A 25913-nucleotide genomic window follows, 5' to 3' on the forward strand; every position below is an offset into this window, starting at 1 on the left:
ACTCCTTTTTCTCTTCTTAAAAACAGAACAGCTCCTCTGCATAAATTCCTGATTCGTCACTCTCTCCAGCTCTGCAGGCCGCGAGGCTTAGGATGAGGGGCAGGGGCTGGAGAGTGGAGGAAGAAGCTGGCAGTGTTAGGGGAGTCACGACCATCAAGCAGAGGGCTGCTGCCCTCCCTGCAAGGCGTAGGTGGGATCATGGGGGGCCAGGACAACCCTTGCCACCTGCTTCTCTACTGGAGCCACCAGCGTTTGGGCAAGAAAAGAGCCTCAGAAGCAGGGCAGCTAAATTGTAAGGCAGGGGGCAAAGTACGGCCCACGAGCTAAGAGTGGTTTTTACATTTTCACATGGTTGTTTTAAAGAAAAAAAGAATGTGTGATGGAGATCACATGCGTCTTGCAAAGCCTAAATTATTATCTGGACCTTTCTAGGAAAAGTTGGCCGACCCTTGATGTGAGCTCTGGAGGTTGCCAGCGACTAGGGGAACGTGAGACTTGTCCTGGGACACAGAGCAAGGACAGAGGATGCTTCTGCATGTGCAATGCTGGACCAATCCCGGTTCGCTGAGAAGGCAGCAGGCAGGGAAGAGATGGTACCCAGTTTCCTGGCAGGTCCCTGGCCCAGTCTGATGGCTGCTGGAACAGGAAGTGGGGTGACAGCTGTGACAAGACAGTCTGAGGTGGGGAGCAGCAGGGGCGTGCAGGCGCCCGGAAGCCTCTCAGTCCTGTTCAAGCCTCTGTCCCAAAACAAACCGCCACCTGGAAGACAGGAGGCTTTTCTGGGCATCTCGTCTTGTGCAGGCGTCCAGTTAGATTCCTGAAGGTCCTTGAGTGGGGAAGAGCCCCAGAGAATAGGGTGTCCTGATTTGCCAAGGAGAGTCGCGGGCAGCATATCTTGCTGGCCATGGGCCACTCGCACAGGTATGGGAAGCCGGCATGGCAGGGCCTCTTCGCATGGGGTGCCTCGCCCAGGACAGCGCTCCCACCTGCCCAGGAAGCCCTGGCTGAGGTCTCAGAGGAGAGACAGGACGCTCCGAGGAACTTGCTGGCCTTCAGAATCCCTATATCTTGCCAATGCTTCCCTTTCCTCCTCCCTTTCTCCTCTCCCAGGCTTAGTGTGCTGGTCTCCTGCTCCGTGAAAAGTGCTCCCAGGGAAGACCTGGGCGATGGGAAAAGTCCCCAGGGCCTGGAAGGAAGCTCATGTTAGGGCAGAGGAGGGAGGTGATGTTGGGGATGGCAGCCCAGACCTGTCTTAGGCTCTGAGAGTAGGGGGCAGATGTCCAGAGGGATGCTGGTGAAGGGGCTTCCTGGGTGGGGCCCCTCCAGGGAGAGCAGGGGGTGGGCGAATGGCTGGAGGGAATGGTTAAGGTTAGACACTGATGGTGTGTTGTTACTTCTTAGACCTGTATGCTTGAAAGAAAGCTCCATTTAGAAACAACCTTTTCTAAAGCTTTGGGGCAACATCTCAGATTTGTCCTCAGGGGATGGGTCATTACTGGAGGAAGGAGACTTGGGAAGTCAGGGCGGGAGCTAGAGGACAGGTGGCTACAGAAGGTCAGAGAGATGGGGGAGGGCTGGTGGCAGGGACAGGGATAGAGGAAGTGAGAGGGAGGGAGGGAGGGGTGTGGGCCAGGAAGGCTAGCAGAGTCGGGTTACAGGGGAGAAGTAAATTGAAGGGGAGGAGGCAGGGCTGGAGATGAGTAAAAGGGATGGGTTTGGGAGCAGAGCAGGGAGGAGAGAGGTTGCAGGAGTGAAGGAAGACCGGCTGGAGGCCAAGAGCAGCCTGGGACTAGCTGGGGAGAAGAGATGTATCTCAGGGCATTGTCCAGTGTCTCCACCTAACTTTTAGGGGGGAACTTCCCTAAAGGCAGAGGTCCTCGTAGGGAGGTGGCTCAGAATCCTTCCATGGTGGCCTTCAGGCATGAGCCACAAGAGGCTAAGGAGGGGGCTGCCAAGTCTGCTTGGCACCCTGCCAAGGGGATGGAGGGCCGGGAGGTACACACAACCAGCTGCTTCCAAGGAGATCTAGGGGGCAGGAGGCTGGGTCGGGGAGGTGGGGGCCGGCCCGCTCAAGGGGAGGACTTACAGGAAGGATTTCATGTCCAAGCCTCGGTTTCGAATCTGCCCCACCACGTGGTCCCAGCTGCCCGGGTTGGAGCGGCTGCGGCCCCCCGCCGCCCGGTACTTGGAGCCGGCCGAGGTGCCCTGCCGAGCCTGGCCCCGGCCATAGGCCCGGGGGTTGGGGCCCGGCGCCGAGGCCATGTGGGCCTGCAGCTGGCCCAGGCTCTGGCTGGTGGTGGGCTGGCTGGGCTGCCGGCCCCGCTGGTGCTGGCTCAGCGGCTGCTGCAGGCTCTGCTGCCGCATCAGGGTGCGGGGTCGCTGGCATTTCGGCTCTCCCGTGGAGCTGGGGATAGACTCAAGGGTAGTGGCCGTGGACAGGGTGGAGTCCTCGAAACTTGGGGCAGGTGGAGGAGAGGAGAGAAAGGAGAAGCAGGTGAAGGGATCACAGTGGAGGAGAAAGAAGCCGAGGGCCAGGACTAGGAGGCCCCAGTGCAGGGTGCGCGCTGTCGGACCTCGCCAGGCCTCCATCGGAGCTGTCGCCGCTGCCGTCGCCGCCACTGCCTCTCCCAGGAGGCTGCAAAGCCCTCGCACCCACCCTGAGTCCCCAGGTCGGCTCCGCCCGCCCACCTTCTGGCCCTGGCTCAGCTAGTGCCAGAATACCTCCTGGCTAAGCCGACCTCCCTGCTGGTCTGAGTGGGCTGCCAGTGCTGCCAAGGCTGCGTGGTGAAGGCAGGTCCCCTGGGCCCTGCGGCTGCCTGTCATGTTGGAGTGGGAGGGGTGGAGGGAGCTGCTGTGGCTCCTCCCGCTGTCTCGCTTGGGGACACGAGGAAAGTCTGCCTCTGTGTTCTAAGTACTGCCATCCTTTGGAGACAGGAAGAAATCCAGGCCAGCACAGAGCTGGCCTAGTAATCCTGGGGAGGCCGGGGAAGCCATCAGTTCTTATACTTTGTCCACAGAGGTGAGGAAGCGGCAGAGCTCTGCCCTGTGGCCAGCACCTCCTTAGGATTCAGGCTCTGGCATGGATCTTTGCCCTCTTTCCAGGGTTCTTTGTTTCAAAGGTCCAGCATCCTCTCCTGGGATCTTGGAAGTATCTCCCAGTCAGAGGACTGGACCAAGGAAAGAGTGCAGACAGGGTGGGAGCCCAGTATCCACTCATCCGACACTTCACCGCAGTTCTAGCAGAGAAGAGGGTGACTGTCTTTGATGCATTTGCAAGGGGGTGCTCTCCCACAGGCCCATCAGCATCTCTGAAGTGCACTGGGAAGTGGGGCAAGGACAGAGAACTAGGACATGGCTGGTCAGATTCTGTATAGCCTCATAGAGACCTGGGTTTGAACCCCACCTCTGCCACTTACTAAATATGGGACTCTGGAAAAGTGATTCCATCTCTCTGGGCCTCAGTTTCTTCATCTACGAAATGGGAGTAATAAAATAATCCCCGAGCTTCCTCTGTCACAGAGTTGCCATGAGGATCTAACGAGGTTGGGCTGTATTGAAAATGCTGTATTGGTAAAAGGTCCCCATGCCAGTGGTTGGAGTCCGAAGTCCCTGGCCTCCCCTGGAGAACCTGTCTGCTTCATGCGCTGGCTGGAGATTTCACCATATCCCACAGGCAGGGCCAGAGCCAGGCTGCCTCCAGGCACCAGAGCTGAGCCGGAGACTGGGCTGAATGAGCAGCTTTTGGGTGAATCATTTCTCATCTTGGAACTTCAGGGTTCCAATCGTCTCCTCCTCTGTCCCTTCCCTCCACCTCTCAATCCAATGGCCCTGGGGAGGGGTTGGGAAGTCATTGCTTGTGGGCCACATCTGGCCTGCTGCTTGTCTCTGTAAATAAAGTTTTACTGGAACCAAGCCATTGGCATTAGTTTACGTGCTGTCTCTGGCTGCTTTCATTCCACAATGGCAGGGTTGAGTCATTATGCAAGAGACTATATGGCTTATAAAGCCTAAATATTTTCCAAGTGGCCTTTTACTGGGAGTAAGTTTGCTGACCTCTGGTCTAGGGCCATGGGGCAGTCAAGTATCTCCCGGGCTGCCCAAGGGAGGAGGCCCCAGAGCCCTTGGGAGCCACTTTCACCACTGCAACCAGACCTCAGCTTTGCTCACCCTCTGAGCCTACCCTGGGAACCAAAAGACAACAGTTAGGCTACCCCTGTGGGCTGAGAGAGAGAAAGAAAGAGAGTGAAAGAGAGAAAGAAAGAGTATAGTAAAGAGAGAACGAAAGAGAGAGAGAAGAAAGCAAAACATGGCTTTAGCTGGGGTCTTGGAGGGGTTGGCAGCCTTGCCTGACTCAGGCCTGAAATCAGGGCTACCTCCAGGGGCAGGCCCAGGCCTGGCCGGCCAGGTAGGCCCACGGCTCCCTGGGGGCAGGTCGAGGCAGAGGGAGGGTGGCACATTGGCAGCTGCCTCCTCCTCCTCCTTGGTGACCTCATTTTGGTTTCCTATCACATCCAAAATTAGTCCAATTTACAACCTCTCAGTCATAGGAAACTAAAATTGGTTCCTCCAGGCCTGAAGCCAGAGGATGGCATGGAGGCCTAACTGGCCTGGAGACTGGCTGGGGCAGGCTGGGAGGGTGGGGCACTGGGCCAGGCTCTCTGAAGGGGTGTGTGGCTTCCCTGTGGGACCCTCCTGAGGCCAGATGTTGGGAGAAATTGGCTTGTGTGCACTCAAGCCAACTAGTGAACGAGATCTCAGTACGGTGGCCTTCAGTGCTCCCAATAGCAGGAACCACAGGTCTTCTGAAGAGAATCAGGAGCGCCCTCAGTTGAGGCAACAGGATGGCCCAACAGCTAGAAAGGGGCAGGGCTGTTGACCTGTTAAGTGGGAGGCTGCTCCATTAGCTGGGAGTTCCAACTTCTGAAAATGGAATTTATACCCCAAGGGAAACTGGTCACAGCTCAAAGGACTCAGGGTCTAGAAGGGCTCTACTGAGGGGAATCAGAAGTTTCCAAAGGCCAAGATGAGAATAAAGCTGCCCCATGAGAGGGGATATACTATCTGTGGAAAACAGGGGCCAATCCTACGTCCATCAGCCAAGAGTGGGCCTCTTTGACTAGCTCAGACAGCTATTACAGAGGGGATGGCTCCTTCTGCCTGATGTCTAGAACACCCCATGACATCTGGCAAGTGAAGCTAGCTGGGGTTTGACAACCCAACCTCCAGGAATACACGGTCCCAACAGCCAATGGTGGGATAGCTCGGTAACCAAGACTGGGACAGCCAACAGGGATGGCTGAGATGAGGATGAACCGATGGGGCAGCCTGTGGCTGCTCGTGAGTGGCTTCCACAACAGATGATGTATGGTTCGAGCAAGACTGGGACAGCCAGTGGAGTCACCCCATGGTCAAAAATGGAATGGCTCAACTTCTGGGTCTACAGCCGTCTGCTGGCAGTAAGAGGGAAAGCCTGGGAGCTGATGGGTGACTGTCAGGTTGAGAGTGGGCCAGATACCCAGGATGAGATGGAACAACCACAGGCCTGCTGCCCGTGGAGGGATGACCTGGTGGCTGAGATGGGGCGGCCAATCAAAGAGGATGGGATGACCCGGAAACTGAAATGAAGCTGCCCTGGGGGCAGAAAATGGAATGACCTGGTCACTGGCAAAGGAAGGGACTGATGGGGCATCAGCCAGAGGCTGAAATGCATCACTGTATGGCTGAGTTCGTCGTGCCAAATGGCAAGGATGATGGGAGAGTCTCATGAAGGGATGGAATGAGCCAGGGGCCGAGGACGGCACCTCTGGGGGCAGCAGCGGGCATGCCAGGGGTCCCGCTGTCCACCCTGACAGGGCAGGCCTGAGCTCACGGCTCCGGCAGCCATGGGGCGCCATCACTCACTTGGACAAGTTGAGCTTCCCTGCGGCCAGGTGGCTCTGCACCGTCCGCCAGCGGCCTCTCCCGGCCTTGCCACTGCTGCCCGGCTCGCTGGGGGCAGCCCCGCCGCTTCTCAAGGCGTCCTCTCCGGGTGGTGGCACCGGCGCCGGCTTCTCCCCCAGCCGGCCTTCCCGCTCCACCGCCAGCCCCGCCGCGGCGGCCACTTTGGCGCCCGACAGGAGGGTGCCACTGGAGGCATGCACAAGGCAGCCAGGCCAGAGGGGCACCGGGGGTGGCGGTGGGGGAGAGAGGGCGGGCCATACGTGGGGGTGGGGGGGTGGAAGAGGAAGAAAAACAACAACAGATAAAAGGAAGAAAGAGACAGTGAGAGAGGAAGAGGAGAGAGACAGACGGACAAGAGACAGACAGAGAGAGAGAGAGAGACATCAGCACTGCAAATGGGTTAACAGCGGAGCCTGCAGAGAGGAGAGAGGGGGACCGGGCGGGCTGGGGGTCGGAGAACAACGCACCACGACAACGGAGGGGGGGCCCCTCCCCACCGCCTGGGGCAGGGGCGGCGGGGGTTGGGGGAGGGCAGCCACCTCCAACTCTATCCCACAGGACAACGAAGGGTTAACGACGGAGGAAGAGCGGGCTGTCCAGGCCAGGAGGCCCCAAGGCAGGGAGAAAGAGAAAGCCGTGTTAGTCAGAGTTCATCACCACCACCACCACCATCACCGCCACCACCGCCACGAACCACCGACCACCGACCACCGACCACCGAGCAGCCACGGCAGCACACAGCGGGGAGGAAGAAGCGACCACAACCGAGGGGGCGGGACCCAAACGGGCAACCCCATCCTGACTGCACAGAAGGTGGGGTGGGCCCCGGGACCAGCTGGGGGGGCCAAGTATGGCTGCCGAGGGGGCTCTCCTACAAGGCTGGCCCTGGGGGAGGGGACAGGAGCGGGCAGGCAGGTGGGCGGGGGCAGGAGGGGTTGCTCGTCTCCATGGTCGGCCTGCCCATGGGGTGGATGGGTGGGGATGTTGGGGGACAGGAGCGAGAGGAGGGAGTGAGGGGGGCCAGGGGTGGGTGGGGGCGGGAGGAGGGAAGGAGGGCGTGCGCGGATACTCGGTACATATGATCAAACCAGGTAAAGTCACTCACTTGAGGGACAGTCGTGGGTCGCCATAAGGGGCGTAGGGTGAAATGTTTAGAATAAACTCCTTGGGAGGGTAGGAGCTCCATTTCTGCTGCACTGTGCTCTCATTGTTATTCCAAAAGTCTCTGTCTAGATCACTGGAGGGGCAGAGAGAGAGGGGAGAAAACAGGGAGATACAAGAAGAAACAAGAACTGCAAGTCCTGCAGGGGCAGAAGGGACCAGGACCCCGGGGCCGGGCACACAGGGGGCGGGGCTTCGTGGTCAGCTCCTGCGGGAGGAAGAAAGGCAGGCGGGCACCACAGTCTGTGCCTCGCACACACGCGCACACGCACACACACACACGCACACATGTGCAAGCATACCCATGCACACACGCACGCACCCGAGGGCCGGGAAGCCACACAGAAAGGAGGCAAGCGGCAGGCGGCAGACCGGAGCCTCGCACCTGGGAAGCTGGTGGGAGAGAGAAAATGATGAGAGGCGGGGACGTGGGGGAGAAGGGTTGGGGACGAGGCCCGGGGTGAGCAGGGGGAGTGGGAGAAGGAGAGTGCTGGTTTCTGGCTAGATGGAGCTGAAAGGCAGATCAGGCCCAGGTGCCAACTTGCTAGGCCCTACCTCTCCTGGCCTCAGTTTCCTGGCCGGTCAAAGGAGAAGACTGGCTGTAACTGCTATACTATCAACTCTCTCACTGTAGAATAAAAGCTGTAGTACTGGAGAACTCAAAGTTCTCTCCTCTTCCATGTTCTCTCCACTGAGGCCCTCCTGGGGCAGGCCCAGCCCCTTAACCATCTTTCACCTCCTCCTCCTACTGGCCTGAGGGGCTCCCTGGCTTCCTCTGCTCTCTCTTCTACTCTGTGAGGCGGGGCTGCAGCCTTAACCTAAGACTGGGGGATCTCAGCTGAACTGGAGACCATCTCTACTCCTTGCAAATGTGGCAGCTGGGTCACCCCACCCCCCTGAAAGGGGAGCATTCCCAGGCCTCTGACCTTGCTGAGGATGTCACTAAGGTAACCAGGGCACCCTTCAGTCCTTTGTTCTGGGGCCTGTGTAGCGGGAACCTGTCCTCCGGGTGTGTCCCTGGCCTGCCTGCTGGGGCAGCCCCTCCCTGGGTCCCTATCCCTTTCCAAGGTGGAGCTGCTGGGTCTGGAAGGGACCTTCACCCCGGACTCTCCACCTTCTCCTGAGAACGTGGGGACTTGCAGGTGGGGTGGGTGGCAGAAGCCTTGGCCGGTGGAGGGCACAGCCTGGAACCCCTGGGAGCCAAGGACAAGGGGTGCCACCAGCTAATCAGGCCACTGGGACCCCAAGAAGCAGGGCTGGGAGTACAGGGGAATAGAGACAGTGACTATTATGGAAGGCAGCCATGTTTCAGGCACGGGAATGCCTCTAGAGAAGAGGCCCCGGGAGGAGCACTGGGGTGGGCCTGGGGAGGACTGAGGCTGTGCCGCTCCCCAAAGCCAAGGTGGGGCAGTGTGGGGAAGGGTGCCATCGGGGGCACACACCAGCCCCCAGGATCAAGCAAACATGTTCTTGTGGGACCTGCTTTTTCCTCCATTTAGAATTTGACCTTGACCTTGGTTCTCAACCTCAGACTCAGGCACAAAAGTGAGAAAGATGGAGAGAGGCTGAGCTGCCACCATAGGCCCAGATGAGATGGTGGCGTTGGGCATCCCTGGCGTAGACAGATTTCTCTGTCCAGAGTACACCCTGGAAATGTCTCACAGGGGACTCTGTGTACAGGGTTCAAAGCCAAAGCGTAGAGCCAGCTCACAGCGGCAGTAAGTGGTGGGTATGGAGGAGGTAGGACAGGCCCCAGGGGAACCTAACCCCTTGACCAAAAACCCCCTTCCCACCACAGATGTCCCTTCCCAGCAGAGCCTCACACCAGGGCATGGCTGGGGCACCCCGTGTCAGGTATAACAGAGATGGAGCAGGTAGGAGCCTCCCTTTCCCACTCCCTCCAGATCTCCAGAATCTAGGGCCACCCAACCCTAGGTCCCAGAAAAAAAATCCACCCAAAGCCACCACTGCCGGACTTGTCTCCCACCCTGTGTTCTGAAGAGCTCCAGGGTCCCTCAGGTTTTTCCACTGTGGTACTGGAAAAAAGGATCTTTGATTAAAGAAATTTGGGAAACACTGATTCCTTTACCGCAGGACTTCTCAGAGCCTTTAATGTGCCCATGAATATCAGTATCGCCAAGAGGGAGACAGAGTGTACAGTGTTCCCCAAACTTAGTCGACCATGAGACCCTTGATTCGTGGAACAGCTATGACTCATCTATGGGGCACAAGGGCCCTGAGGAACACAGTTTGGAAAGTGCTGCTAAAGAACACAGTTTCCTAGAATCCTTGATAAGACGATCCTTTGTGGGGGGTCCGAAGCCCGTGGAGGGCTGTGCAGGAAGGAGGCTCTCCCTCCTGTGACTCCACTGACTTGGGCCCTTTCTGTTCTCTTCTGGAAAGAAGCAAAGGCTGAGGTGCATGTAGACACACGTGGTGGCTTCCTTCCCTCAGGGCAGAGGGCCTGACCACTCAGCAGCATCAGGGGCAGGCTAGGATTGAGTGCGGGAGCTGCAGGACCACACAGAGGCAGGCTGGATGGCCGTGGCTGCCTCACCTTGTCTTAGAGAGCCCTCATGGGCACTGGTCCCAGCCTGGCACAGCCTGCTGCCCGCCCTCCCTCTGGTTGGGAATCCTGTCTCCTCTCGTGGGCCCTTTCCAGGACTCCAGGCCCTGCCACACGCACCCCTATCCAGGAAGGTTATGATCACTTGGCAGAGACAGGCCCCCAGCCCTGGCCCGCAGCTGTAAACGGCCTGTCCTGGAGGAGGCACAGGTGCTGCGCTGGCCGTGCTCCCCGACACGCTCTCTCGCCTTCAGAAAGCCCGGGCCTGCACTCTGCAAGAGCCCCTGAGCCCTGCCAGCACTTGGCTTTGAAGACTGGAGCCTGCGCAACCAACCCAGCTTCAAAGGCTCCCGCAGCCTCCTCCTGAGTCTCCTGCCCTCCCCCAGCCTCAGCCTGGCCCACCCCTCCTCTTGCCCCACCTCAGACACATGCACACAGATTCTACCAAGGCCCCAAACAGGATCAGTGCAAGAGATGAACAAAATGGGGCAGAGGAAGGCCTGGAAGGGAGCCCTCGGGAGCGGGGTGCAGGGTCGGGGAGTTGAGAAGAGAAGGTGGAGAAAGAGGAAAGGGAAGGGAAGGGGAAAGATGCACAGGGGAAGGCAAGGGAGACCAGCAGTGGGCAAGGGCCAGAGGGCAGGGGAGGGTGGCTGGGCCTTCAGAGGGATGAAGAGTGGGGGTAGGGAGGGCTACGGGCATTCGGCTTCTAGGCAGAGCCCTTTGGCTGGCAGGCTTGGTCCAGGCCAGGCTGACATGTAGGGCTACCACCCCTACCTTGACCTCTGGGTTCAGCAGAGAGGAAGGGGCTGGGGCCACTGACCAGTGGACACAGAGGCTTCCCCCCCAGCGAAAGCCTCCATTTCTAGAGCCTAGGTGGCCTGAGTCCCCAGCCAGGTGGGTGGGGGGCTTCTCTTGGTGTCTCCCAGTGACCTCAGCAGAGGGCTGGCTAAGATGGTCTGCAGTGGGAGGGCAGACCCCTTGAAGAGGGCTCTACAGCAGAACAAGGAGATCAGGGTAAGGCAGAGACAGCCACACACGCAGCGGCTGGTGGGGGTGACGGGGAGGGAGGGACTGCTCCCCAGCGCTCTGCTCCCTGAGTGGCCCAGCACAGGGGCCAGCTGGGGTCCACAAGGCGTGTCTGCCTCCCCACTTCCAGGTCATCCTTAAACACTGGCAGAATCTGAGAAAAGAACCTGGGGCCTACTAGGGAGGGGCCTCCCTGGCCTAGCAGCAGGGGCCCCATGAGAGGGTCTTAGAGGTCCAGGGAAGCCTGTGGGTGGTGGGCACAGTGTGTGTGACAGGAAGGTTGGATGGGAAAGCGGCAACCAGGGATAAGGTGGGTGCAGACAGTGCTGGGGGTGACAGCAGCAGAAACGGAGGCCAGGGACTCCGGAACACTGCAAGGGGCTTGGGCACAGGCAGAAAAGACAGGGCCCCTGAGTTGTTGGGGCATGTGGAGGGTGTAGAGAGCATGGCATCAGGGTGTGGGGGAACCGAAAGTGTGCGGTCAGGTCTGTGGGGCTGAGGGAGAGAAGGGGCTCCTCCCACCTGGGCTGCTTGTGTGGCCCCATCCCAAACTGGCAGCCTGGCACCTACTTGATAGCCTTCTTCTCACTGCGCCCACGCCCTGAGTCTGGCGTGCCCACCGTCTCCAAGGAATTCTTGTAGCGTTTGCCCTGTGGAGATAGCACTGGGGTCACTCCTGGGGAACAGGACTGTACCCTCCCCACCTCCCCAGAACAGGGACCCAGAGGGGAAGGAGATAGACCTGAGTTGGGCTGTGGCAACAAGGCCAGGACCAGTGTGCGAGGATGTCACAGCGGTGGGGGCCAATCCCCTGGATGCCTGCTCCCCGGTTGGCAGCTCCTGGGCCCATTGGGCTCTAGGACCTGCCTCATCCGCCTCGACCTCAACCTCATCCCTGACTCCCAGGGATTAGCCCCTCCTGTCTGCCTATCTCCTGGGGCTCTGGCCTAGCTCCCAGAAACACAGTTCCCTCTGCCATGGACAGACGGCTCTCAGGCGCCTGGCCACGTCACACTGTCCACGTCATCACCCCCAGATGGTGGGGGTGGCATCCTGCAGGGCAAGGTTGGCAGTGGCCAGTGATGTGAGCAGTGGGGGCGGGGAGAAGGCCATGTCCCCAGTCCTGCTCGGGGCTGTGTCCACCACTGTCGGGCTCTCTGGGGGTCCTTGTGCCCTGGGGCTGTGAGGCAGGAGCAAGGCTGTTTTAGGAAGGCAGTCTTAGGAAGACAGACTGCCCACTGACTCAGAGGCAGTTGTGGGGAGGCAGCCTAGGCCCCTGCTTCCCAGAGTCCCTCACACTAGCAGGAGGAGGGAGGGGGCAAGGCAGCGGGTGGGCACTCCAGGTCCTCCAGCTAAAGGAAGGGCCGTGGCCACAGTGGCAACTGGGCCTGCTGCCGGGAAGGTGAGCACCATTCACCTTCTCAGTTTGGGTTTCTAAATTTAGCTCATGCAGAGCCCAGCCCCATTAACATTCCTGGCTGCCACCAAGCGTCCTCACACGCACCCATGGGCCACGGACCTGGGCCAGGTCCAGGTCCATGGCTGATGTGGGCAGTGGGGGAACAGGGTCTGTGCGGGGGTTGGGGCTGCCTCTCCCAGCCCATTCTCCCACTGGGCACTGGCCTACCTCTCCCCGGCTGCACACACACACACGCGCGCACACACACACACACACACACATGTGCGCACGCAAATGCTTCCCAACACCCCGTCATGTGCACCAGCGCCACAGCCACAACAGTCGATTATTCCATCATCTCTAAAGCAAAGTAAGAGCTGTCACTGCCATGATCCCTGTCACGGCCATGCTCCCTGACGCTCCCGCCAGGGGCAGCCCCTTCCCAGGCACGGGAGCCGCCTATCTAGGGAGACTGGCAGCAAAGCTCCCTCATGCCACCAGCAGTGCCCTACACCTCAGGGTTGCCTGAGGCTTGGCTCCAGCAATACCGCATGTTCCCCCATCGTCCTAGCCAAGTCCCTTCCCTTCTCTGGCCTCTTTCCTCCTTTCTGAAATGGTGTTGCCATGTGAACCGCAGGAGGAAGACTCCTCATCCCTCCAGGCTCTCATCACAGACATGGGCATTTCTGTTTACTTACTTGAGCTCCTATCTCCTGGCACGTGCTCCCACAGAAGCAAGGCTGTGGGTTTCTGGTACCTAGTGTGGAACCTGGTACTAGGCAATTCTCAGAAATCATCACCTGGCAGTGTCCCTTCTATGGCCCTGTCCACCCTGGAGTCTGGGCCCCCAGCAGCTGCCTCTAAGTCAGAACTTTAAGACTTGAAATACAGAGATGCCGGACACCCTGGGTTCACAAAAGCTGCCACTCACAGCTCCTTCTCCAATCTCTCCCATCACTACCCAGAGGTCCAAATCTCAATTCCCAGTTCCAACTGGGAAGATCCGACGAGGCTGTGCCACAGTGACCTCAGGCCCCCTTCGGCAGGACCCTCAGGCAGGAGCCCCGCCCCACTATTCTGCAGCACACAGGCAGTGTGGGGCAAGAGCAGGGCTGCTGAGGGCATCCCATGCCGCCCCTCACTCTTCTCTTCCTTCTTTCTGGCTTGGCAAGAGAGCTTGCCCCGGCCAGCACCCTCTCATAGGGCTGGTCCACTGCCCCTTTCCTAAGGCCAGGAAAGGCAGGGTCAGCCCTTTCCGAGCCGCCCCCCCCCACACATTCTGGGAGCCTCTGTCTGCTGCTTTTCCTTCCCTAACTACGAGAACCTTCCCCTCTGGCTTCGACTGTTGCTCTGCAGCAGGAGCCAAGGCGCTATGGGGGACAGGAACCAGGCCAGGACTTGATTTGGAGGGCAGGGGGATAACCCAAGTTAACAGGAAATCAGGCAGGGTCCGGGTGACATTAGGCAGCTTCAAAGGAGCCCAACACCACCAGCCCGCTTCTCAGGGAGGGGTGGCCAGGCTGATCCGGAAAAAGCCAGCTGGAGATTAAGGAAGTTATTAATGTTTGGAAATGGGATCTGGGCTGTCAGGGTATCACGTCACTGCTGCTGAGGGGACAAGCAAGCAAGGAGAGCCCAACAACTGTGTGTGTTGGGGGAGGGGACAGCATTTTAAAGTCCCTTCCATGGAGCAAGGAGACAGCCTGATCAAGGAGCTCCCTGGCTTCTGGAACCCCTGAGGCAGAGGGGAGCGGGTGGCAGGGCTTGGATGACTGGGGAGAGTAGCATTCTATCCAGAGCAAGTCAAGAGGGACAGCCTGTGGTCTGGACCCTGGGACGGCTCCTGGCTGGGGATTGAGGGGAGGGGCTGGGACCAGGGAAGAGACTGCATCTGTATCTCTCAGCTCCCAAGGTCCTTCTGGTGCTGACAGCCCCCATCTGCTGCAAAAGCTGTCGCCTTTGAACTCCTGTCCCCAGGTCCTGCACCTGACTGGAGGTGCATGGGGGTGGGGTAGAGACCAGTTTCAATTGTACCCAGGTCCTGGAAGGCACCTCTCACTGCACGCACACACACACACACACACTGCAGCACATATGCAGAGGAGGTCACGAGGGTGGGGCAGACCCCAGCATTGGCTCACACAGGGATCTGATGAGTTGATGCACATCCCACCGCTGAGGGGTGAACAGACACACAGACACAGAGAGACAGACAGACAGACACACACACACACACACACTGCACCAATACCCTCAAAGTCAGCACACTCAGCACAGACCCCACACGGAACACACACACAAGGTCGCCAGCAGCGCCTGCTCATGCAGCCAGCCTTCTTCCCTGGCCTTCAAATCCAGACAGACAGCAAGACAGCCTAAGGGGCTCTGCAACAAGATGCTCAGCGCTGCAGCTACGCTCAGCCACTCCCCCAGCCTCCGAGCACACTCACACACAGAGGCACATGGCCCTGCCTCCTCTACCACCTTTCCTGAAATTCTGAGACAGACGCAGACACAGGGGACCCAGGAACAAAGCAGGGCAGCCAGCCCAGTTCCACACACCTGCAGGCAGAGGGGGACAGGGTCACGCACACACTCGCACACATGCACACACACTCACACAGGAAGCAGAGCTGGCCTCCACTACGGCTCCTCCCCAGGGGTGGGAGCTGCCTGAAGTTCAACACCCAGGATGGAGGCGCATGCTCCCAAGTCCTGAGTTTGCCTTTCTTGAAGGAGGCATGCTGGGTTCTGGGACCTCTCCGGTCTTTCCCACGGGTCTCTCACAAGACCCCAAAACCCTTTCCCAGGGGTATCTGCCCCTTTTCTTCCTCCAGAGGAGCGGGGCATGAAGCCTCTACCCACCCAGTGCCCACAGCCACAGCGCTCCCCCCTTGTCCTTAAGGCCCCTCTGTGGCTGCGCAGGAAGAGAATGGGGTTCCCAGAGGTGGCGCCCTGCCCCCACTCCCACCATTGGGGGCGCTTGCCAGTGACCCTTTCACCTCACCCCGCCAAAGGCGTCGCACCTCGGACACCCTGGACCCACCGTTGCTCCTCTGCCCCCTGCTGCCCCCAAAGCCCCACCACACTTCTGGGCCGGGCGGCAGGAAGGGGGACGGGAGTCGGGGTCTTGCGAAGCAGAAGCCCGGGGAGCTGCGGGCGGGGCGGGGCGGGGCGGGGTGGCGCGATGCAGGGCGGGCGGCTCAGCCCCGCTCCTCCTACCGGCGCCCTCGGGGGATGAATGTCCCTCCTGACGGTCTCTTTACTTATTGATGGACTAATCCTGCTCGTTAATTCCCCAGCCCTCGTTAAAAATGAAAAGGAGCCGTTTGTGCTTGTACAAACCCGAGAGCCAGGATGGATGTGCAGGGGGTGGGGCGGGCGGCGCCACCGCATTGGCCTCCGGCTCGGCTACGCCCATGGGGGGAGCGGGCGGAGGGGAGGGGGCGCGGCGCTTAGACTGGGGGCTCGATTCTCAGTCTGAGCGTGTGTGCCTGCGGTGCTTTATGCGGAAGGCAGGGCGTGTGTGTGTGTGTGTGTGTGTGTGTGTGTGTGTGTGTGTGTAGCTGCTCGCGTGCGAATGCCTGTGAGTCCTAAGTCTGTCCCTGAACGTGTCCCTAAATACATGGCTTTGGGCATATACACAGAAGTATAGGGCCGAGACCCCGGTAAACGCAGGGTGTGTGTGCATGCATGCGTGTGCATGTGGTCTGAATTTCTATGGAAGTGCCCCTGACTATGTGGACAGGTGAGTCACCTGTGTGCACCCTTAGGAAAATTCCCGAGCCTGTAATTGTGGGGGGGCAGTGTGCAGGGCCAGGCACTGCCCTCCAAGGGGCCCTCAGGAGCCTCACCAGTTTGCGCTGACACCAGTGACAGAGGCCGCAGAGGACGACAGTGACGCTAAGGCTGACGGTGATGATGGCAGAGACCAGCAGGACGTCACGCGAGGGCGCCCCTGGGGAGGACAGGTACAGGTCAGACCCTCATTGGCCAGGGCCACCCTCCCTCAGCCCAGAGCCCTCCAGAACAACCACCCTACCCTTCCATCTGGCCCCTTCACCGGGAGCTCTGAACCCAGGTTCTACTCCCAGTTCTGCCTTGCTTGATGAACTTGGGTAGTTTCTCTCTGTGTGCCTCAGTTTTCGCATCTGTAAAATGGGGAAACTGTGCCAGTTGGCATCTTTCTCTGTCTCTCCCTGCATGGACCCTGTGTGAGTCCATGGAATCTGTGCCATCCTCCAAACTTGAAACCCTCAAAGGAGGGCCAAATGTGCTCCTCAGCTCAGCCAGACTTCATCTGTCCATCAAATCCCTCCACAGGCCACTGCTCCTGGATGGCCTTTTCACACAGCACTCTTCCAACCGCTACCCTGACAACACACACACTCTGAGTCGAAACTCCAGTCAAATTTGTCCAAAGGGTCCTTATTAGCTCTGACAGCCCCTTTGAGGACATCTGCCTCATGGGCACTAGCCGATCGTCTTGTTTCCCAAGATTCACCAGCCATATGTGTAGTCAAAGGAATCTCTGGAACCCTCTGACCAGCTGTTGCCCCCTTTAGCCCAGCTTTCTTTGGTCTGGAAGCCCACCCACTGGCCTCTGCACATCCCTATCCCCCGAGCTCCCACCCCCCCGCAACACCATGGCTGCAGCCCATCTGTAATTCCTAAATGCTCTCATCCCAAGAGCCAAGGGGCCATAAACCTCAGGAGTGGAAACCTTGACACCCTTGCCAAAGATGAGACCTGTCCTGGGAGGAAAATCTCAGGCCTCTGTCCGAATCCCACCCCTTCCCAGGCTGTGTGGCTTCCACCAGTCACAGAAGCACTTAGTTTCTTCCTCTGTAAATGCAGATCAGACCTCTTCCCCCACCCTCCTCACGGGTGATTGTAAACATTAGCCCAAACCAAATGAAAGGAAGGCAAAAGCCTGGAGGAAAAATTCTCATGTGGGGCAGTGAGTGGAGACCCGCATAGATCACACATGCGCTATAAATCTGTTGTGTGTGCTAGCATGCGTCCTAAAGCCAAGGAGATGCTGTTTATTTACAGAGGAGCCTGCGTGGGCTTTTTGGTGCCAGTGATCGTAGTAATTAAGAGTTGACGATATCTGTCTGGTCCTGGTTCCTGCGGTTTTAGCTTCTGCCTTTCTTCCTCTCCCAGTCTCTCTTACTTGGCCATGCAGCCTGGTGGAGGAGGGCCCAGCAGTCACCCTCAGGGATGACTCTCATCAACTCTCAGGGGCCTCTGGGCTCCCTCCCTCCTCCACTCTAGCACCCTGGGCAGTCCCTTCTCTACCTGCTCTACTAGAACCCTCTTTGGGCCCCACCTCTCCCTTCCTGACTTCCTGAGCCTCCTAGCTGTGGGGAAAGGCCACCCTTGTGAGGCTCCCACCTGTCCACCTGCCAGGCAAATCCAGTCTCCTCCTGTACCAAGTCTGCAGCCTCAACCCCCCGGAAGCCCCTGCACCCAGTTCACTTTCAACCTCAGGGCCCAGGGCACCCATAAGCTCTGACCTGGACAACCTGCAGACACCAAGGTCCTGCCCCTCCCTCTCCTGGGCTGAGGAGCACAGCTCTGCAAGCCTGGAGGGGCCACATTTGTCAAAGTTCTCAGGTCAAATAGGAGAACTAGGACTCTGATCTCCAAGCTTCTGAGGGAGAATAGGAGCAGGGCACTCCATCACAGCCCCACGGCCCATGGCCAGGCCTCCAGGGAAGGGATGGGCAAAGGTGCCTTCTGGACATGAGATCTGTTTCCCAGCTCTCCCCATGGAACCCGCCCAGCCCCACTGGAAGGGCTAGGGGAGCTATGTGGGCTGAAAGCAAGTGAGCCCACACTTTCCTTTGTTTAACTCACTTTGAGATAAAGTAAACTCCATTCTTACGCTGAGCTTTCCTCGGCAACTATCTATTAAGAATATATTATGAGTGGGTGTGGTGGCTCATGCCTGTAATCCCAGCACTTTGGGAACCAGAGGCAGGCAGATCACTCAAGGTCAGGAATTTGAGGCCAACATGGTGAAACCCCATCTCTACTAAAAATACAAAAAATTAGCTGGGCGTGGTGATGTGTGCCTGTAGTTCCAGCTGCTTAGGAGGCTGAGGCATGAGAATCGCTTAGCTTGAACTCTGCCATGGGGATTGGAGGGGGGCGGAGGTTTTAGTGAGCCCAGATTGCACCACAGCACTCCAGCCTGGGCAACAGAACAAGACTCTGTCTCAAAAAAAAAAAAAAAAAATATATATATATATACACACACACACACACACACACACACACACACACACACACACATATATATAAATTATGAGGGTATGTGTTTGTGGGGGGACAGGCCCTGCCCACAAGGAACTACCACTCCAATGGGGAAGACAAGTTAGAATTGAGTTATCTCGGCTGGGTGTGGTAGCTCACGCCTGTGATCCCAGCACTTTGGGAGGCCGAGGCGGGCGGATCACGAGGTCAGGAGATCAAGACCATCCTGGCTAACACGGTGAAACCCCGTATCTACTAAAAATAAAAATTAAAAAAAAAAAATTAGCCAGGCACTGTGGCGGGCGCCTGTAGTCCCAGCTACTCAGGAGGCTGAGGCAGGAGAATGGCGTGAACCCAGGAGGCGGAGTTTGCAGTGAGCTGAGATTGCCCCACTGCACTCCAGCCTGGGCAATAGAGCGAAAGTCTGTCTCAAAAAAAAAAAAAAGTTATCTCCTAGCATGCTAGGTGCTCTAGAACCATCAAACACAGGACACCCAGCCAGCGGGCCCCAGACTCCAAAAGACCTGAGAAAAAGACCCAAGTGTGAGTACCACCTCGCCTCTTTTTGTTGAGACGGAGTTCTGCTCTTTTCACCCAGGCTGAAGTGCAATGGCGTGATCTCAGCTCACTGCAACCTCCACCTCCAGGGTTCAAGTGATTCTCCTGCCTCAGCCTCCCGAATAGCTGGGATAACAGGCACCCGCCACCACGTCCGGCTAATTTTTTGTATTTTTAGTAGATAAGGGATTTCACCACGTTGGCCAGGCTGGTCTTGAACTCCTGACCTCAGGTGATCCACCCGCCTCGGCCTCCGAAAGTACTAGGATTACAGGCATGAGCCATTGCGCCCAGCCACACCTCTACCTCTTAACAGCTGTGTGACTTTGGACAAGTATCTTAACCACTCAGTGTCTCCCACAGGGTTGCTGTTAGCACTCAATGGATGGGTACCATTAGTATGGTTGTTGGTGTTTGTTTTATCTCAGGCATAAACAAAGGGCCCTGGGAGCACAAATGAGGACTTTATCAATCTTGCGGGACAAGTGAGCTATCTGGGAAGGACACCCTGAGGAGGTGGTGTTTGGCGTAGTCTGAAGATGGAAGTGAGGCGAAAGTAGGATAGTCCAGGCAGAGGAAAAGGTGTGGAGGTGGGAAAAGTGTTAGGCACATTGTTGAGGAGCCGGACTTAGGGTATGGGGAGTGAATTCAGGGAGACCAGCCTGGAAGGAAAGGAGGGCCTGATGGGGAAGGGGCTCGTCTATCCAGCTGAGGGGCTTGTTTTGTTCTGTAGACCACGGGAGCCATGGTAGGCTTTTGAGCAGGGGAAGGATGGGATCAGAGGGGTGTTTCACAAGCTCATGATCTGGTAGCTATAGTAGGAAGCAGCTGGAGGTCATGGCCACACTCCAGGTAGGCTCCTCTGCTCTGGTGCCCTCTCCACACTTCACCCTCCCCCATATACCTCTTTGCCACAGGGAATTCTCTAAGGGGTCACCTTCCTGGAGCTCCCTTCTTTTTTTGTCAAACAGGATCCTTCTCAAAAACTAATCTTCAATCTTCAACCTGCAGGTCAGAGAGTCCCTAGGGACAGAAGCCTGTCAATCCCAGAGTCCAGTGGGCACACTCTGAAAGGCCCCCAGAAACCCAAGAGAACACCCATCTTAAGCAATTAGCATTCTGTGGGCATGGCAGAATGAGCCCTAGGCTTGGGGTCTAGGAGAACTAGGCTGAGACCCTAGTCCAGCTGCTAACCGGCCGTGTGGCAGGCAAGACACTCGACTCTTGGATATCAGTGCTTTCATCTGGGGAAGAGCTGACCCTGACCCTTCCCCCTCAGAGGACAAGCCAGGTATTCCAGGTGTTCCACATGCAGTCACAACGACAACAGAGATAAGCATTATGAGTCATCCCCATTTTACAGAGGTGAAACTGAGGAACAGAGAGGTCAAATACCATGTCCAAGTTCAAAGCCAGGGTTTGAACTGAGGCAGTCCGACTCGGATTCTATACTCTTTGCTTTGACATCACACCAACTACAGAGGTACATGGTTAGTTTTCAAGGTGCACTCTTTGGAACCCCTAGGGTTGCCTGGAGTCTCTCTGGGGCTCTGGGGAGCGGAGGCTGAGCCGATAAGGCTGTGATCCCTCAAGCCCTCTTCAGTCACAGTAGCACTGTTTCCTTCTGTGCTCTTGAGTTTTTGCAGAAAATTCCATTTGGAGAAGGGGTTGTGTTGCTAAGGAAAGTTGAACTCCTCTGGATGAGTGACCCCAGGGTCCCCTATAGTGTGGGTGGCTGCTGTCATCTTCCAGGCAGCTGGTGCAGCCCCCACAGATTCCCCAGACCCTTCAGCCTCCCTCGGACAGCCCTCAAAGGCAGGGTGAAACAAACACTTGCCACTGCAAATTGCACTGATGTTGTGAATAAAAGTGACTTGATGTCCTCGGCCAGCATGCTGATATCCTAAGGAGATCCTAAGGAGATCCTAAGGGAGATGTCGCCATCAAGGGGTACAAGCGTGTTCTTGCCTACCAGCCAGAGTGAACCATTTCCTGCGTATGGAGTCACTGTGTCTCCAGCTGGAAGGAACCTTGAAAGTCATGAAGTCAGGCCCCAGGGATGCACAAAGTCCATGGGCAGCCCTGTTGGTGACAGGGAGCTTCCGCAGGGAGCAGAAGGCAGGAAGCAGGTCCTTCCTGGATGGGCACTGTTAGGGAGGGCTGCTGTGCCTCTTGCAGAACTGAATCTGTCTCCCTAGAAACTTCCCTGCTGGTCCTGAGCCTGCCCTCCAGAGCTGCCAGGAAGGAGCCGGCTGCCTCTACCACATGACAGGCCTCCAAATCATTGCTGACAGTTCTAATGTCCCCTTCAAGTCTTCTCCAGGCAAAGCCACCCCAGCCCTCTAACCCCTCCTCAGATGACATACATGGTTTCAAGTCCCCTTACTGTCAGCATATTAACACTGGGGGAAAGAAAATATTGCAGCCCTAGTCAGCCTTTTGACAGGGCTGAGTGCCACAACCTATCCTTGGGCAGAGGAGACATCCTGGGTGCCGGGGGGTAAGGCACAGCATAGACAAGGGCAGACAGGCAACATCAGGAAACCTGGGAGGCAGGGTGAACCAGGAGCTAGGCAGAGCCAGACCTCCTGGGTCCAATGCTGGGGCGGGGTGTGTCTTGGGAGTGAGGTATGAGCTGGGGCAGGCTGCTGCCCCTCTGCCCAGGCCTGTGGTGGGCATATCAGCTGACTACAGCTCAGGATGAAGGGTCTGACTGAGTCCTGTGTGCTTTGCTGTGTCCTGTGGGCACAGCCTATGCCCCTGGCCAGGCCACCCCCCAAGGAGATCGCAGGGTAAGGTCTGTGTACCCCAGGAAGTGGCCTGCCTCTGAGGGTGGACAAGATGCCCATGCACAGCCTTCCCTTCTAGCATCTCAGTGCCATGAGAGCAGGGCTTGGTCTCCACCACTGTATTCCCAGCACCAATGGTGGAGCATATAATAGGTGCTCAATAAATGCTTATTGAAAGAATGAAGGAGGAAGAATCCCAGGCCTCCAGGAACAAAGATAATAATAGGTGCTATTATTTATTAAGCACCTACTATATACCACACTACAGGGTCCACAAAGAAAGGGGCTGTATCTGCTTTGCTCACTCCAGTATCCTCTACGACAAGCTCGGTGTCTGACACACAGGAGGTGCTCAGCAAACATTTGTTGAATGTTCAATGCTTGTATGTTATCTCATTTGTCACCCAAATAAGATGGAAGAGAAGAGATGGGAGAGGCTGCAGTGATAAGTTGAGAGCTCTCTTTTACAAGCAGGTGTGTGCATGTGCATACAAACACACACACACACACACACACACACACACACACACAACCAGGACCCCTTCTGTTCTTTCCGCATGTTCAACTTTGCCTGACAAACTCCTGAATTTTTTAGGCCCAGATGAAAAGACCTCCTCCAGGAAGCTTCCCTTAGTCTGCCCAGTGGGAATTAATTTCTCCTGCCTCTGAGTTCTCAGCATACTGGGCCTACATTCTTCCTTTAGGGTATAGTGATTAGTGCCAGGCCTCTGAAGTCAGATTGCTCAGGCTCAAATTCTGGCTCTGATTCTTCCAAGCCATGTAACCTAATTGCTGTGTGCCTTGGTTTCCCCATCTGTAAACGAGGGTTAATAATAGCATAGTCTCATAGGACTATGGTGAGGTTTAAAGGAATTAGCATGTACAATGCACTCAGCACAGTGCCTGACACGGAATAAGTAGGCACTAAATGCTAGCTATTATCATAGCATTATCACATCGTGCCCTGGATTAGAGATATCTGGGGCACGGAGTTGGCACTCAATGGTGTTGAATGAAATACTGGACTGGATACACTCCCGTTTTCTCCACAGGATGGCAGAGGTCAGAGGTCACATCTTACTCAATTTTGTGCACCACTGACCCCTCCCAGGACCTGCAGGGCTTGACCAAAGCAAGCATCAGTGAGCACCTACGGTATGGAAGAGGGAGGGCTAAGGCATGGGGACATGGGGTCAGGGGTGACAGGTGGAAGCCAGGCTGGGCCTCAGGTGTGAACTGCCGACCCAACCCAGTCCCTCACCAGGGCTCAGCCCTGACTCCCAACTCCTTCTCATCTCCTCAGCAAGACATGATTTATGGATGAACAGAATCAAACAGGGCTGCTGGCTGCTGGGATGCCCTGGGGAGCTGCAGGAGAGGGAATGGCTTTCTGAGGGCAAGCTCACCAGCTGCCCAGAGGGGAACGGGAGGGGGGGGCCGCAGGAGCAGTGGGCACATGCACACAGGCCACAGACATGAGCCACAGAAACTCACCCTGGCACAGACACCCATGCACACATGCACACACGCCCATGGCCGTGGCCACAAGCAGATGCCCAGCCAGCTCCGCCATTCACGAGCTCTAGGCATTCACGTACTTCCTCTAGCCTGGAATTCTCTGCCCATGAATTTGCCATCACTTGTCTACTCAGATTCTGTCTGTCCTTCTCAGGTAGAGAGGTGGGATATATTGTAGACTTGGAGGCAGATGACCTGGGTTCACGCCCCAGCTCTGGCCCTGGCCAACTACGTTACCCAGGGCAAGGCCCATGCTGGGCCTGAACACTTTACCTTCCAATGATGATTATAACCCCTGACCTTCCCTGCTGGGGTGCTGTCACTATCAAATAATAGCTAACATTAGTTGAGTGCACACAGTGTGGCAGATACTGCATCATGAAGTTTACATGAACCATCTCCACAACCTCGGACCATTATTATCTCCATTTCACAGGGAAAGAAACTAAGGCATGGGGAATAATAGGTGCTTGAGCCCATCCTTTCCTACCCAGCCACAGTGACCTCCCTTTGAGCTGACGAATGCAATGGCATTCTATAATGTGCTAGACTGTACAACCCAGCCACACTTTCCTCTTTCCCACAAGCAGGCCAACCCTTGTCACACTTATGACGCTTTGCCTAGGCTATTCCTTCTTCCTGGAATGCCTTTCCTTCTCTATCTTCAAAGCGACTAGACAAAGATGGTCTCCCCTCCTACAGTCCTTTCTGCCTCCCTAGTAACTATGACAATTAACTATTTTGGGTTAATAATTAGCTCTTTCTATGTCCTTCCCCAACTGGGCACACCTAGAGGATTGAGACCCCCAAATCACTCATCTTTGAAGACCAAAGTCTGGTACACAGGAGAGGTTGGATAAGTAATTGCTAAACAAATTCATGAAATCATTCAAGGTCTCAGACAAGCCCACCTCCTCCAAGAAGCCCTCCCCAATGACAGGCACTCATAGCAATCTCTTCCTTCTCCAAACTTGAATTAATGGATCCATTTGTCAACCCCCTTTTCTTGGGGATAGACCTGACCCCCACAAGCAGGGGCAACAGGATAATATCCTGTCTCCCAATTGCTCAGGGTCTCCCACAGCATGTAGCCTAGGTCAAGGTGCAGAGAGGCTGCTGGACCTACTGGGAATCTGTGCCTACAGGCTCTTTCCCCCAGAATTCATGTGTGCTCACACTCTCAGATGGTGACATGCACACTCCCCACACCCAGCCCTTCCAGAGTTGTTCCATCACCCCCAAGCCCTCCTGACCTAGACTGCTTCTGCTCCTGGAGGCTCTTACAGGCATTCACAGGTCCCAGGCCACTGCTCTCCTTCCCAAGTGTCTTTCATCAAAGTAACTAACATATGCTTGGCATTGAATCATGTCCGCAGACCTCAGCACCCCTCTGAGGGTAAATACTCTTACACCCATTTTACAAAGAAGGAAACTGAGGCTCAGGAGGGTTAAGTGCTTGTCCAGTAACACACAGCAGAAGAGAGGTAAAGCCAGGATTAGATTGGAGGTCTATAAGACCTCAAACCCTGTGGCTCTTACTCTTGTTCCACCCTAGGGGAGCCATGCCTTGAAATAAGACACTCTGAGAATAGACAGAAAAGAAGAAAGAACCTGAGTGGACACAAACAGCAGTCAGGGAAAGGGCTCCCACTCTCCCAAGAATGTTACCAGTTAGAGCCATGCCCAAATTACCCCAGGTACTTCAGAGACTCCTCTGACACATACACATGTCCTGGGGCTCCTTCCCCACCTCCACTGGCCCAGGCATTGGCCTCAGAGAAGCACCCTCAATAGATAAAGGCTCGGCTGGCCTCAGGGTCCCAGGACAGGTTGGGGGTTGGGTGTCTGGCACTGGACAGTCTAGGAGTGGGAAGAGGAGGAAAATGGGATGTCCCAAGGACTTGCCCAGGGCTCTGTCTCTGGTACTCATCAGGGTGCAACCACTACTCTGGAGATAAAGCAGAATGCTGCTGGGGGTGGTTGGGGCTACATCTGCCAGCACGTCCCCATCCTGAGCTTGCCTCCTCCCACCTGATTCTGCAATACACGTCAAGCCCCAGCACTTCCCCACCCCCATCTTTTGGTGGCTCCCGATGACGTTCAAGGTGGGAAACAGTGAAAGCTGGAGTCACAGGTTTCCATAGGAAGCACCCTCCATGCGCATGCTGAGCAGATGGAAATGGGGGAAGATGGCAGGCATTTACAAGTGGGCAGAGCTTACCAGCTCCAGGGTGATCCAGGCATGGGAAGGGGGACATTTTTGGTGCCTATCCTGCTTCCCTCCCTCCCCTCAACCCAACACACACAAGAAAGCCAGAAAGGCAGAGTTGGGGAGAAAGGAATAGAAAGCCAGTGAGCTAAACCCTGCACCCCAGACAATCAGGCAAAGCTCCAGGTCTTGCCATCTTGCAGAATTTCCTGACCTCTTTCCACTGTAAGGCTCCCCCTTCCAGGCCACCCACCTTGGGAACAGGGCCAGCTCTTCTCTTGCAAGAGGACAAAGAAATTGAGATAGGCGAGAAGGAAAAAAGAAGGAGGGGAGAACGACCAGCACTTATTTCCCAGGAAAGCTGGGCCTTGGACCTACCCCCACCCCATGCCCTCTGGACATTCTCTGAGTGTCCTTTGGAAAGTTGTGGAGGTGCCCACAACCCCTCGGGCTTCACCTAGGGTGGGAACTAGGCTAGCAAAAGAG

At 56.7% G+C, this 25913-nt stretch overlaps 1 protein-coding gene across 8 annotated transcripts in view; it reads right to left on the reverse strand.

Annotated features, from left to right (window-relative positions):
* SYT7 (synaptotagmin 7) overlaps nt 1-25913 on the reverse strand; it is a 66068-nt gene that overhangs the window by 24643 nt on the left and 15512 nt on the right. The window contains exons 2-6 of one of the 8 annotated variants that reach the window (XM_009185876.3): nt 15947-16050; nt 11264-11343; nt 7046-7177; nt 5902-6126; nt 2087-2455 (exon numbers count right to left, since the gene is read on the reverse strand). In XM_009185876.3, the coding sequence (XP_009184140.1) occupies nt 2087-2455; nt 5902-6126; nt 7046-7177; nt 11264-11343; nt 15947-16050 (910 nt within the window). The remainder of the gene's footprint in view (nt 1-2086; nt 2456-5901; nt 6127-7045; nt 7178-11263; nt 11344-15946; nt 16051-25913) is intronic. The other 7 variants (XM_009185877.3, XM_009185878.3, XM_009185880.3 and 4 more) reach the window with 7 other exon arrangements.

This window comes from Papio anubis, chromosome 12, assembly GCF_008728515.1.
Source record: "Papio anubis isolate 15944 chromosome 12, Panubis1.0, whole genome shotgun sequence".
NCBI classification, from domain to species: domain Eukaryota; kingdom Metazoa; phylum Chordata; class Mammalia; order Primates; family Cercopithecidae; genus Papio; species Papio anubis.